Genomic DNA, 13,923 nt, shown 5'->3' with positions numbered 1-13,923 from the left:
AGAGATAAACATTATATACGTGAAAGTACTTATTTATTTGATGGGGTTTTAAATGAATTTGAAAACTGAATTAACACTTGACTTTACTGAAGCCAGGGTGCTTTTGAAACCTGTGGGACTGTAGCAGCTCTAGTCTATTTGAGAAGTAGTCTTTCAGGGAGTATCACCAAACATTAGGTATCTGTGCAGTTCCTTTCACCTCTGCTCAACCCTATTAACAGGTAAATTATGACTATTTGTGGGTTGTTGTTTTTTGGGGTTTTTTTGTTTGTTTTTTTTTTTTGCGGTACGCGGGTCTCTCACTGCTGTGGCCTCTCCCTTTGCGGAGCACAGGCTCCGGACGCGCAGGCTCAGCGGCCATGGCTCACGGGCGCGGCCGCTCCGTGGCATGTGGGGTCTTCCCGGACAGGGGCACGAACCCGTGTCCTCTGCATCGGCAGGCGGACTCTCAACCACTGCGCCACCAGGGAAGCCTTGTGGGGTATTTTTTATTGTTGTTATCCATTTGGAAGATCACAACCATAATGACGGTTGTGAAATAGTAAAATAATGAAAAATAACAAGCGTTGACTTAAATCATTTATTTTTCTGAAAGTTTCCTAAAGTTCCTATGAGAGAGACCATTTAACTCAAGCCACCACTTTCCCAGGAAAGAAGGTGGTAAAGTTTACACTGAAATCCCCAGGCTGAGTATCGGAGAGGGAAGAGAGAGCTGAAAAGATTGGTCTGATGGCAGCTGCTTGTTTGAAAATCTGCCTGGTTCAGGCTTCAAAGTAGACTGTGCCCTCCTGCGCCCATTTCCCAGCTTGGCGACCTTGCACAACGTGCTTACTTTGGCCCTCAGTAAAATGAGAGGAGTTTGCCAGGTTACTTATTTTCGAACTCTGCCCCATGGAGCAATAGGGTTTCTTGGAGTTTCCTCAGGAGTCCGACGGTGGGTAGAATGGGAGGACCAACCAGAGCTGGTTTTTTTGTAATTGTTTTACAATTTTTTTCAATAAAGGCTTATGTAGTTCAAAAAACTTGATCGCCACCAGGGTCCCTTCTAGCTCAGTGAAAGTGTGTTGTTTTGTTTGCAGGGGCTTTTTTTCTTCATTTCTTTTTGAGGGGATAACCTTGTGAATACAATTGAATGGTAAGAGTACTAAATTACTGTTTGATTTGGAAAAGCTAAATGAACGAACTCATGTGAGAGCCTCACTTTCCTTTAAATAGAAAGGGGCGGGGAGAAAAAACACATAGGATTTTAGCCCTGGAAGAAAATCCCCATATTGGGACAAAAGCTTGGAACTGGGCTGGCAGCAGTGAGGGATTTAAGATAACTTATGAAAAGTGAAAAACTAAAGAGAATATTTGGTCTAACTTTCTTTTTTAATTTGAGATGATAATCTTATAAATCAATTTCTTTGTATTTTAAATAGAGATAACGTGCCCTACTATTTGCTTCAGGCAGTTTTCTAAGCTCTTGGGTAAATTATTACGCATATGTCACAACACATTGCTTCAAAAGTTTTTCTTGGCTATTATTAATTGATTTCTCCATGAACATAGAAAACTGTTAAAGCTACCTGAGTTATAGTTCCTTATTGTTTATGGAATACCCAAACAAGCATCTGTATTAAAACTAAATAGGTCAATTTTCTAGCTAATTATAGAGACCTAATTTTTGTTTTTTTGTCATCTTATTGGGATGAGAACAAGGGAAGTAGTGGTTATTCTTGGACCTCGCATTCAGCAATTCCTCACATTTCTTTCTGTACGTGGCAAAATTGGTTAATAGCACCAATTCCAGAGTCGGGCAGCTTGACTAAGTCATTTTACCTCTCTCTGCCACCGTTTCCTTATAATCATGTAATTGTTTTCTACTTCATAATGTTGTTGTGGGGATAAGTGAATTAATATATGCGATGCACTTAGTACAGTCGCTGGCCTATGGTTGTCATGGTTTTGTGTATTATTGTTAGCCATAGTTTTGTGTATTATTGAGAAAGTGGAGGGTTTTATTTTTACATCTTTATTGTAGTATAATTGCTTTACAATGTTGTGTTAGTTTCTGCTGTATAACACAGTGAATCAGCTATACCTATACATATATCCCCATATCCCCTCCCTCTTGCGTCTCCCTCCCTCCCACCCTCCCTATCCCACCCCTCTCGGTGGTCACAAAGCACCGAGCTGATCTCCCTGTGCTACGTGGCTGCTTCCCACTAGCTAGCTATTTTACGTTTGGTAGTGTATATATGTCGCTGCTACTCTCTCACTTCGTCCCAGCTTACACTTCCCCCTCCCCGTGTCCTCAAGTCCATTCTCTACGTTTGCATCTTTATTCCTGTCCTGCCCCTAGGTTCTTCAGAACCTTTTTTTTTTTTTAGATTCCATATATATGTGTTAGCATACGGTATTTGTTTTTCTCTTTCTGACTTACTTCACTCTGTATGACAGACTCTAGGTCCATCCAGCTCACTACAAATAACTCAATTTTGTTTCTTTTTATGGCTGAGTAATATTCCTTTGTATATATGTACCACATCTTCTTTATCCATTCATCTGTCGATGGACACCTAGGTTGAAAAGCAGATATTTTAACCCTTAAGGAAAATCCAACGTACATGAGAGATGAGAGTCTCTGTGCTTAGGAAGGTGGAAAGGTATATTCTCACTCATTTGTGAGAATGAGTTCAAGATAAAATTAATATGGCAGCATTCCATGAAAAGGATTGGTACAGAGATACCAGAGTCTTGAGGACCTTTTAGGATGCTCTATTCCAGGCAAGAGGTAAAGATGTCCTGAACTACTGTTTTAGTTCTTTCAGGCTGCTATAACAAAAGTACCATAGTCTAGGTGGTTTATAAACAACAGAAATTTATTCTCACAGTTTAAGAGGCTGAGAAGTCCAAGATCAAAGTGCCAGCAGACCCCATGTCTGGTGAGGGCCCACTTCCTGGTTTATGATGGCCATCTTCTTGCTATGTCCTCACATGGTGGAAGAGCAGAGAGAGATCTCTGGGGTCTCTTTTATAAGGACACCATTCACGTTCATGAGGACACTACCCTCATGACCTAAAAACCTCCCAAAGGCCCCACCTTCTAGTACACATTCAGGGTTAGGATTTCAGCATATGAATTTTGAGGGGACACAAACATTTGGTCTATTGCAACTACTCTTGTGGTATTGGAGTAGAAGGAAAAGGATATGTGAAAGATTACAGGCTTGTATTTAGGGCAAGAGGAAGAAGACACTAACCTTAGACTTGCAAAGTCGGTGACTAGCGTTATGGGTGTAACAAATCCAGGATTGTTCTTTGGTTTCCGAATAGTTTCTATATATTGAGAAATAAGGAATGCAAAATTTAAAAGACGAATAAAGATTAAATGTGGTCATATCATACATATACTATATGATTTGTATAATAATTAAATAGCTAGTAATCTTCATAAGGGAGCATGTAGATAAGATCTTTTAAAGAATTTTCCTCCAGTTAAGAAAAACATGTCCTATTTTTTCAATTCTCTCATTTCGGTTCCTACATTATATTGCATCAAAGCCTAGAGATTTGTTATTCTTTGATTCTTATATCCCAAGACTGCTGATGTAGTGATGTGAGGAACTCAGGCATAAAACCTGTTGAGAATTAAACCATCGCCTTCTGCATTTAATCCAACATACTACGTATGATATATGCAGTTTTTCAGAGTTGCAGATAACTTTGGTCTATTATTTCATACATATTTTTATTGTCTTACAGGTTCGATGGATGATGTACTGGATTGTCTTTGCTCTCTATACTGTGACTGAAACAGTAGCAGATCAGACAGTTGCTTGGTAAGTTCTAGTGTTGACAAAAGGCCAGACTATAGACTTGATCAGGTGTCCTGAGTTCTTATCCTGCTCCGGCTGTTAACTGAGTGAATTTGATCAGTCTACCTGATTATCCATTGTATCATTTTCTTCATGTGGGTTCCCCACAAGAACATTACTTTCCTTTTGAAATCCCCCAGGTGAAGGCAGCTCATCCTCCCCACATGCCACTCCCTGCCCATCCCCCACACGCCTCCCACTACCTTGGAATAGAGAAAACTTGGTTGTCGTTATCTTTTTTCCACACTGATGACTTCAGACTATTTTTTCTTGATTACTTCCTAAACGACTCCTCTTTTGAATCCCACAGCATCTGGTTTTAGCGCTCCCTCCCCATCCTTAAAAGTCTCATCTACAAACATTCAAACTGGATGATGTCAAATCCACACAGAAACACCCCCCAACACCAGCTCCTTGACTGCTCTATTCCAAACAGCATGGGGCAAAATTAAAGCATGTTTATATCCTCGAGGATTTAACATTTTACTGAGGAGCAGTACTTAATGGAACAACTTGAATCTCCTTGTGCTGTATTTCAGTAGTGTATTTCCATCTATACCTTTCCATTTGGAGAAATCCTCCTTTCAAGCTCTTTAAACTTTTACTACCTTGCCACTATCTTCAACCGCCTTTGCTGCACAAACCTTCATCCTAAATTAGCCCAACAATTGCTTTTCTTTGCTTCTTTACCCAGGCTACCAGTTGAGCTGAAAAAAATCAATCAGCTGCTCATATTGGTATCAGTTTGAAAGTCACGATTCCCTTTACTTGCTTTTGGTCAGTGGCTACTTCCATTCCCTCCTGCATCTGTTTCAAACATTTAACTGTTCTCTGCTTAAACTGTCTTTCTGACTTTGCTATTCTCATCATATTCTCATAGCACACTAGGTCACATTGGATTGCTAGGAAAAAACAGGAGTCATCAGACTTAAATGTTCTTAACAACCTGCCTTTATTTTTCAACTTCTCAGTATCTGCATTGATCTTTCTCTTCCTCTGTCCCACAGCTCATTTATTTACCTGTTATGTTTTGGTGTAGGGGTTTGGGGAGGGTTGTTTGTTTGTTTTTAAGTGGCAGAACACAGATTCCAAGCCATACTAGGTCTCTTAAATTTCAATGCTCTCTCTTTAAAGACTTCTATTTTTTTTTTCCTGATTGCAGATGTAGCACATATACACTATTGAAAAGTAAACAACGTAGAAAATGCTTACCACGAGCAATGATAGTCCAGAAACTCCTCTGTAACTGCACTGCAGAGACCCTTTGTAGACTACACAAGAGTCATTCCTCACTGCCCCCTGCCCATCTGTCTCATCAGAAGAGCCCAGATTTTTTTTTTATCATGTATCTTAGTACTTCATGTACCACAAGATTCTGGTCTCCTCATGATGTATTAGTTAACTTTTGCTGTGGCAACAAACAACCCTAAAAGCACAATGGGTTAGAAAAACAAACATTCATTTCTTGCTCAAGCTATATGAGGACAAATGGTTGGCTGCAACTTTACTGGGCTCAGCTCAGTTTTAAGTGTCTTCTTGTTCAAGGACCAAGGCTGAAGAAGCAGCTGTTCTCGTGGCAAAAAGCAAAAGTTGAAAGCAAGAGGTTGGGGGTGTTGAGGTGAGGGAGTCAAAGGGCATTTAAAGCGTCTCCTTGCATGTGACATATGTCACACTCACATTCTGTTGCCCAAAGCAGGTCACATGGCTAAAGCCATGGTCATTGCTTGAGGAAGTGTATTCAGCCTACCTAGAAGGCACTGAAAAATCAAGTGGGAAGGGGCATTGATATATTACCCTAATTCCCAGGTTACCACAATGGCAATTCCATTCTCCTTTCAAGTGAACAGTTTAGGTCTGTCAAGTGCCAAATGAAATTGGAGGGGACGTTTTCTGGGAGTCCTAAGGGAAGGAGATGTGTATATGGTGTAACACTGTACACCTGGTACTTATAAAGGTGACTCCTGATGCTTGGAGGTGTGTCCAGGTAATGCCATAACAGCTACGCTCTGCAGACAGGGTGGGTGTACCTTACTATCATAGTTATAAATGCTATTAATGCCCTCTCTGAACTGCCACAGTCAGTTTGGCAGCTTGGCTGTGCTTGTCTAAACGGAGCAATCTTGTACTAGAAGGTGTGAATCACTCCAGGGGTCAGGTTGCTCTGATCTGTATAGTTAATGAGATTTTGTCAATTCAAACATGGTTGTTTCCCTGATCACAACTTTTTACATGTGAAAACTTAACCCAGTGACTGAACTTTGTAAAAAGGTTTTTTTGCAATTTCCTCATGGTCTGTACTTTATTTTCACTGGCGTTTTTTTCTAATTTTTTCTCATTAGGTTCCCCCTGTACTATGAGCTTAAGATTGCTTTTGTCATATGGCTGCTCTCTCCCTATACCAAAGGAGCAAGTTTAATATATAGAAAATTCCTTCATCCACTACTTTCTTCAAAGGAAAGGGTAAGATATACAGATTATTTCCACAAATCACTTATTAGAAATGTGTATCATCACATGCTATATGCTATAAAGTGAGTGAAACTATTATGTTAAGGGGGAGAAGTCCCAGTTTTCAGCTTCTTGATACTCTTTTTAAATAAAATTAATATTTATGGGTTTGATTTTTTTTCTAGGAGATTGATGATTATATTGTACAAGCAAAGGAACGAGGCTATGAGACTATGGTAAACTTTGGGCGGCAAGGTTTAAATTTAGCAGCTACTGCTGCTGTCACTGCAGCAGTGAAGGTAATTTTTTATTTACCTTTTTTTTTTAATCCAGTGTCACATTGTCAATGAACAAAGTAGGGTGGCTTTTTACTTCAGATCATTATAAAATTTTGGCACAAATTTACCTTCTGTTTATTTTTGTAATACTAGAAAAAAAACAAGTAGATTATTTTAAAGGCATTTTAACATGTGTTTTCTATAACTTGGATATTTTGAAACTCTTAATTGATCACAAAATGAGAGCTAGTTAGTAAGTAAAACATACTGGAAAATGTCATTTTGTCATAATTTTCCTACTTTATAACCTTAAAATAGTTTTGAGTAAATCACCTTTAGTAAAGATGACCATTCTTTCTTTCTCTGTCTTTGGTGTTTTTTCCCTCTCTCTGTCCATGGCAATATCTTGGTAGGATTTCTGGCTTACTTCTGCACCCATACTTCAACCAGTTTGAGGTAACTGATTATTCAAAATAAGGCATGAAAAATTTCTGTTCTTAAAACTTAAGATTTTACTTAGCCAATTACTAATGTCATGTGTTGTGTTTTGCAAGCCAAATTATCAAAGGAATGAATGCCTTCTGTGAAAATTCGCATTATGGCTTTTGGATTTCTTTGCATGTAGTAATTAGTGTGGTTTATTTTAAATACCATAGCATAATTGGTTTTGGTGTGTAGTGTATGGAAGGAAAATAGGTTTCAGATCCAGAAAGTGCTGAGTGTGACTTTCTAAGTAACCATCGGCGATTGACTTAACTTCTCAACTGGGAGGATGGCGAGGAGGAGAAAATGAGGTGGAAGAGAACTAAAATCCTCATCTGCTGTATATGAAAGTAGAGGTTTTAAAGTGGTTGCCTGCAGGGGGATGGAGAGAAAGGGACCGAGGGCTTCTTGCTTTCTTTTGTTACAAAATTTAGCATCATTTAACTTTACAAATGAAGTACATGTATTTATTTACACCCCAAAGAAGATGCTTTCTGAGTTTTCCATACTTAAAAGCAACATTCACCGTGATTCTATGGCAAAAAATTAACTTTCGACATCAAAAATTGCTTAGAAAAAAAAAATTGCTTAGAAAATATAGTCATTTTAGAACATTGTTTTAGGAAACATAGAAGCACACAAATCCCATTTGCCCTCTTTACTTTTTTTTTTCTTTATTTGGCTGCATTGGGTCTTCATTGCTGTGCACGGGCTTTCTCTAGTTGCGGTGGGCGAGCGGGGTCCGCTCTTCTTTGCGGTACGTGGACTTTCTCATCTTGGTGGCTTCTCTTGTAGTGGAGCATGGGCTCTAGGCACACCGGCTTCAGTAGTTGTGGCTTGCAGGCTGTAGTGCGCAGGCTCAGTAGCTGTGGTGCACGGGCCTAGTTGCTGCCCCCACCCCCACCCCGGCATGTGGGATCTTCCTGGACCAGGGTGCAAACCCACATCCCCTGCTTTGGCAGGCGGATTCTTAACCACTGCACCACTAGGGAAGTCCTTGCTCTCTTCACTTTAACACTTAAATATAGTTTATAATCCTGCATACTCTGTGAGACACCTCCCTACATATTGTCACTATTTTGTAGGATATTTATTTTATTTTGACTTACTACTTCCAAACTGTGTGAGGAATCAGAAATCCCAACTAGATTATCTTATCCTGGTTCCCTTCTTATTTATTTTGATTTTATACATACTTTGCTGCCATCAGTATTTAACATCCGATATATTTATTCAACATGTATGTATTTAATGTATTTAACATCTACATGTATGTATGTTTTTTAATATTTATTTATTTATTTATTTAGGCTGCACCCGGTCTTAGTTGCAGCATGTAGGATCTAGTTCCCTGACCAAGGATTGAACCCGGGCCCCCTGCATTGGGAGCCAGAGTCTTACCCATTGGACTTCTAGGGGAGTCCCTATGTATGTATTTAATGACTACCATATGGTAGGTGCTTGGGATGCAGCAATGAACAAAATAGATACAGTCCTTACCCTCACAGGCTACTACTGTCAAGCTGAATGTCTGTATTCACTAACTGAAAATTTTACCTCATCTTTGGTTGCTTAGAGCCTACCCCTTGCCCTCCACTATGAAAATAAGCATCATCTGGTAATTCCCTGGCGGTGCAGTGGTTAGGACTCCACGCTTTCACTGCCGAGGGCCAGGGTTCAATGCCTGGTTGGGGAACTAAGATCCCACAAGCCTCACGGTGCAGACAAAAAAAATAAAATAAAAATAAGCATCGTCTCACAGAAACACTTTGCTATAGAAAGGCTATAAAAGTAATTCTATACCTGTGTTTCTCTGGCTTCTTTGTTGTTCAATGTTTGTTTTTATTTATACATTTAACAAATCAAAACCACCTCCTCACTTCAAAGGCAGGAAACAGAGATCATAAAAGTCATCTAAGTTACCACTGCAGAACAATCAAACACACATCCTGTGATTTGAATTCACTTTGGAATGCTCTCTTTTGTTTGTGATCTCGTGATCCTTTTGTTATCAAGCTCACCGTGTGAGGCAACCCTCACCATTCTCCTCATGAGCACAGGAATGTTGGCATCAACCATACTGGATTTTATTCATCAGAAATAGTCATTAAATATGCTGAACACAGCATAATGTTAACACTATTTGCCTCAAGTTTTACTGTGCCTATTTTAAAGCAGGGGAAATTAGTTTCATCTCTGGAGATGTCAAAGAAAGGCAGTGTGATGGAAGAATCACTGAACCAGACACTTCATACCGAAGAGTAAATTGAAGCTGAAATAGGAAATAGGTCAAGTTTAAGGAGAAACTGCAAGAAAGCTAATAGAAAGACTTGAGAATTATTAAACTTTTTTTTTTTTTGCAATATATGGTTTGTTAAAAATATCTTTCAGGCTAAAAATATTGGACTCTCAGTGTGACCTTTAAAGATCAGCAGTACCCCTGACTAGTTTCCCCAGGTTGAACCACCTGAGCATGTTAAACATGAAAATAGGAATCTAATCAGAACATTTATTACACCGTAAAGCAATTTTCTGAAAATGTTACTCAGTTCTGTGACCTCATTACCAGGCATCTGTTACCAAGGTCAGTGTACAAGTTTATTTTGGCTGAGCAAAGCACAAGCATATGAAGGAGCTTCAAGGATTTACTGAGGATGTTCAACATCCCATAGCTTTCACACGAGAAATGCCGGTGGCTTTTGTACAGATGAGCAACACTCCTGCCGGACGAAGGACAGATGAAGAAAAGTACTTTTAGTCGTATTAACCATCTCTTGGGATTTTCTTTGGCAGCCTCTTCTTGGTGAATTCTTTGGCAGATATTATAAAAAATCAATTATCACAGAAATGAGAGTATTAAAGTTAAAATTTCTGAAACCTTATTGACTGTAAATGATGATGATTAGGTCAAAAATCCTGACATCTTGCTGTCTGTTTTAATGGCTTTCTGTTTGTGAAACGATTTGAGGAGATTCAGCTGCTTAGTATCATCCATTTAAAAAGGGAGCACTTCTTTAGACAATGGAGAAGAAAGATCATATTTTTTTCTCTGCAATCTAGGAAAGCACAATATTATAATGAAAGTTGAATTCTATAGCAGTTGAGTTGTCAGCATTTTTTAGCCCTGATTCTGCCACTAATTAGCAGTGAGATTTGGGGCAGTCATCTGCACTGATCTCTCTAAGTATTTATTTTCTTACCTGTAAAATGCAAGGGTAAAAACTGACTTCTAAAACCCCTTATGCTCTAAAACAATGGTTCTCAACTGGGGGCAGTTTTGCCCTCCAAGGGACATTTGGCAATGTCTGGAGACGTTGTGGGTTGTCACAAGTTAGAGGGGAGTGCTGCCAGTGGCATCTCAGGTAGAGGACAAGGATGCTGCTTAATATCCTACAAGGCACAGGATGGCATCCCCCACACACACACAGAATTATCTAGCCCAAAATAGCGTTAGTGCTGAAGTCGAGAAACCCTGCTCTAAAAGTATGATGAGTCAGAAAAGGCTAAAAGAATACATAAATATGTATAGGTAGTTTGGGTGATGGGTTACAAATAATCTTTCTTTTTTATATTTTTCTCTGTTACAAACATTCTTCAATAAATATATATTGCTTTAATCTTAAAACCACTAAAATATATTTTTCACTTAATGCAAATGCAATCAATTCCATTCTAGGCTTGATCAGATTGTGTTAAATGTCCATAGGGAAAAGCCATTTCCCTAAAAACTGGGGACTGACCCTATCTGCAGTTATAATGTAGTATGTCAAAGATCAACAAGAAATAGAGCTTCATGGCTATTCATTATTGAACAGTATCATAAAAATTGTTCCATAAAAGGTTGTTTGTATGCTTGTAAGATTATAAAGCATTGCTGATTATGTTTTTGAATTCTTAATTTAAAAATGTGAAGAGGATAGGTTGAGGTTTTATACAAAGATGCTGGTAAGCACGGTAAATTCCCCTTATTTAACACAAAATATAGTAACTTTAATGTAATATATAACCAGGATATGAAGTATTTAAACAAAGGCAGAATCGTTTGGGTATAAAGAAGTTAGAATTAGTCATACATGCAGGGTCCCTTTTCACAGATGCCAACTGTAGACTTGGATACTTGAGCAGACATTCAGATTCTCTAGTGCCCTTGGATATAAGTGAGCTCTGTGTGAGGCCAGCTCGGGAAGCTGCTTCTCAGCTGAAAGATTCTTTCCAGAGCTTGAATGTGTTAGATTTGGTCCCAGCCCTCCCACCCAGTCAGCCCTTACAGTGTTCTTAGTTTCTTAAATGGATGTTCTGGGCTCCAAATTCAAACCCCGAGAACTCAGAGTTACCTGAAGACAGGAACACTTCTGCTAATGATGTGAAATATTCTACAGAATGCTTTTTAATTACTTTGACGTTTGCTTTCTCATCATAATCTTTCTGTTACCTTCTCTTTGATTTTTAGGACTAATTTTAACAGTGTACATACATTTCTGTAGAGAATAAGATCTAAAATACTGGGATATAGAATTACCTTGAGGATGGTAACGCCCTTCCAACTTATTGACTAAGACTGCTCTTTCCACACGTATTTTCCTCCTCAGACTAGAACCTGTCTTCATGGTTTTTTTTTTTTTTTTTTTTTTGCGGTACGCGGGCCTCTCAGTGTTGTGGCCCCTCCCGTTGCGGAGCACAGGCTCCGGATGCGCAGGCTCAGCGGCTATGGCTCACGGGTCCAGCCGCTCTGCGCGGACCGGGGGCACGAACCCGTGTCCCCTGCATCGGCAGGCAGACTCTCAACCACTGCGCCACCAGGGAAGCCTTTACAGTGCTCTTTATTTGTTCACGTGGGTTCTATTATATTTACTGTCCAGCGTCCTTTCCTTTCAGCTGGAATGACTTCCTTTAGTATTTGTTATAGGGGAGGGCTGCTAGTGACAAATTCTTAGTTTTTAAAAATCTTTGTCTGAATTTGTTCTTTAAAGGACAGTTTTGCTGGATAGTGAATACACATTTGAAACTTTTTCTCTCAAAACTTTGAATATGTCATCCCAGTGCTTTCTGTCCTCCATGGTTTCTGAAAAGGTATTGTTAATTTAAACAAAATCTCAATATCTTTTGTATTGTTATTGACAAGTGACTATAATTCCCTGTTTATGCCCTTAAAATGTAGAAACAATTTTTTCTTTTAATTATGGGAGTAAGGGATTTAGATATTGGAAAAATGATCAAGAAATGGATCAGAAATTCTTAAAAAAAAAAGAAATTCTTATAGTATACTATGTTACAATTAAAACTTTGCTATACCATCTGTGACTAATTTTGTAATATGAAGAAATTTTTGAAAAAAATCGCTCATCTGCCTAAACATCACACTGTTTTCATTTTTTAATATTTTTCCCTAACTATAACCATACTGCATACTTGTGCCCGTATTTTGCATGATTTAGAATTCTGAGGTGGAGGGTAGGTATTTCCACTTAACGTTGTATTGCAAACATAATTCCCTTATTAATGGACTTCTTGTGCTGAATATATAAAAATTAGAGGGAATAGGTTTGCCTTTAGCTGCAATTATTTTATAATGACACCTCTCCTTTAAAGTGGTCACATTAGATACTTATAATTTATGTAATATTTTTGAAGTTCATAATAGTGCAATAGTTCTCTCCCCATATTAGTTCTATTCTGGACCCATTAGAAAATATACAGTGGAAAAAAATGATTTTTCAAAGTGATATTGGCTGTTAAAGTGCCATGGGTCTTCAAGGAGGGTACAGCCCCTTTTTGCTTTTGTCTACAGTACCTGGCCTTTTTGGGGGATTGATAATACTTGGGGCTAGAGGGTTGCTTACTCAAGAGCTACATTAAAATACATACTGTATATAGATCACCCAGATACCTCAGGGTTGGTCCTTGCTCACCTTTAATGTAAACCTGAAGCAGACTCCTAGTGGATGGTGTAATCTAACCATGTAGATACCCATGACTGTACCTGTAGTTTGGTGCTGAAACTCTCTATATAAACTCCAGTGTTTACATTAAAACATGCTGCAACCTATGGAGAACTTTCCAACAGTCAAGAGTAATGAAAAAGAAGAGGCATAAAAAGAGTATTTAGTTTACTTATTACATACTCAATATCAGTCCCATACCACATGCACTCAGAGAACAGAAGAAGCTGAAGATTTGTCCCTCTCTAGTTTCTTAAAATCTTGCTCTGGAGGCAAAATATATAAAGTACAGCAATAGAACTAACATTAATTTGTGAGTTCATTTGTGAGATATGCCCGAAGTAATTAGTTGATTATAATCATTAAAGATACCAAAGTTTGTGGGTGCTATAAAGCTAGACTGATTCAATGGCACTTTGACTCATTTGCATGCTGAGATGTACTTTCTTGAGTGGGAGGGTTTGGGATTACAGTAGAGGGTATCATGGACGTATATTATCATTCATTTGGCAATAGGCAAACAGTCAAGAATTGCTGAGAAAGGGCACAGAAATACAAAGGTAGGAATAGAGAAAATGACAGTTCTGAGAAAACAAGGCATCTGTTTCAGATGAGCACTGATCACTTCCTTTTAGTGTGTGTCTGAAGTCTTCTGTCATCCTCTATTTAAGAAGCAAATCGTATCCGATAAAAAGAGAGTATAATGAATTAAACCTTGTCAAGAATGTTTAAAGATGTGTGGAATCCAATTATTTTTATTGAGGACATAGACCCTTTAATTTAATAATTCTTTTTCATAATTCAAAAAATATGGTAGAAATTACAAAGCTTTAAGTGGGGTATGAAAATGGTGTTTGGGTTTGACATAATAAGATATCACTCACTCGGAGTAGCTAAATCAAGACTCATGAAACA

General features: G+C 38.5%; 1 protein-coding gene across 1 annotated transcript in view; it reads left to right on the top strand.

Annotated features, from left to right (window-relative positions):
* REEP3 (receptor accessory protein 3) overlaps nucleotides 1-13,923 on the top strand; it is a 51,996-nt gene that overhangs the window by 24,008 nt on the left and 14,065 nt on the right. Inside the window, exons 2-4 of the mRNA XM_024765235.1 lie at nucleotides 3,748-3,824; nucleotides 6,200-6,320; nucleotides 6,494-6,607. Coding sequence (XP_024621003.1) covers nucleotides 3,748-3,824; nucleotides 6,200-6,320; nucleotides 6,494-6,607 — 312 coding nt within the window. The remainder of the gene's footprint in view (nucleotides 1-3,747; nucleotides 3,825-6,199; nucleotides 6,321-6,493; nucleotides 6,608-13,923) is intronic.

The sequence above is a fragment of the Neophocaena asiaeorientalis genome, unplaced genomic scaffold (genome assembly GCF_003031525.2).
Source record: "Neophocaena asiaeorientalis asiaeorientalis breed wild unplaced genomic scaffold, Neophocaena_asiaeorientalis_V1.1 scaffold183, whole genome shotgun sequence".
NCBI classification, from domain to species: domain Eukaryota; kingdom Metazoa; phylum Chordata; class Mammalia; order Artiodactyla; family Phocoenidae; genus Neophocaena; species Neophocaena asiaeorientalis.
This window is presented reverse-complemented; position numbering and strand designations above follow the sequence as displayed.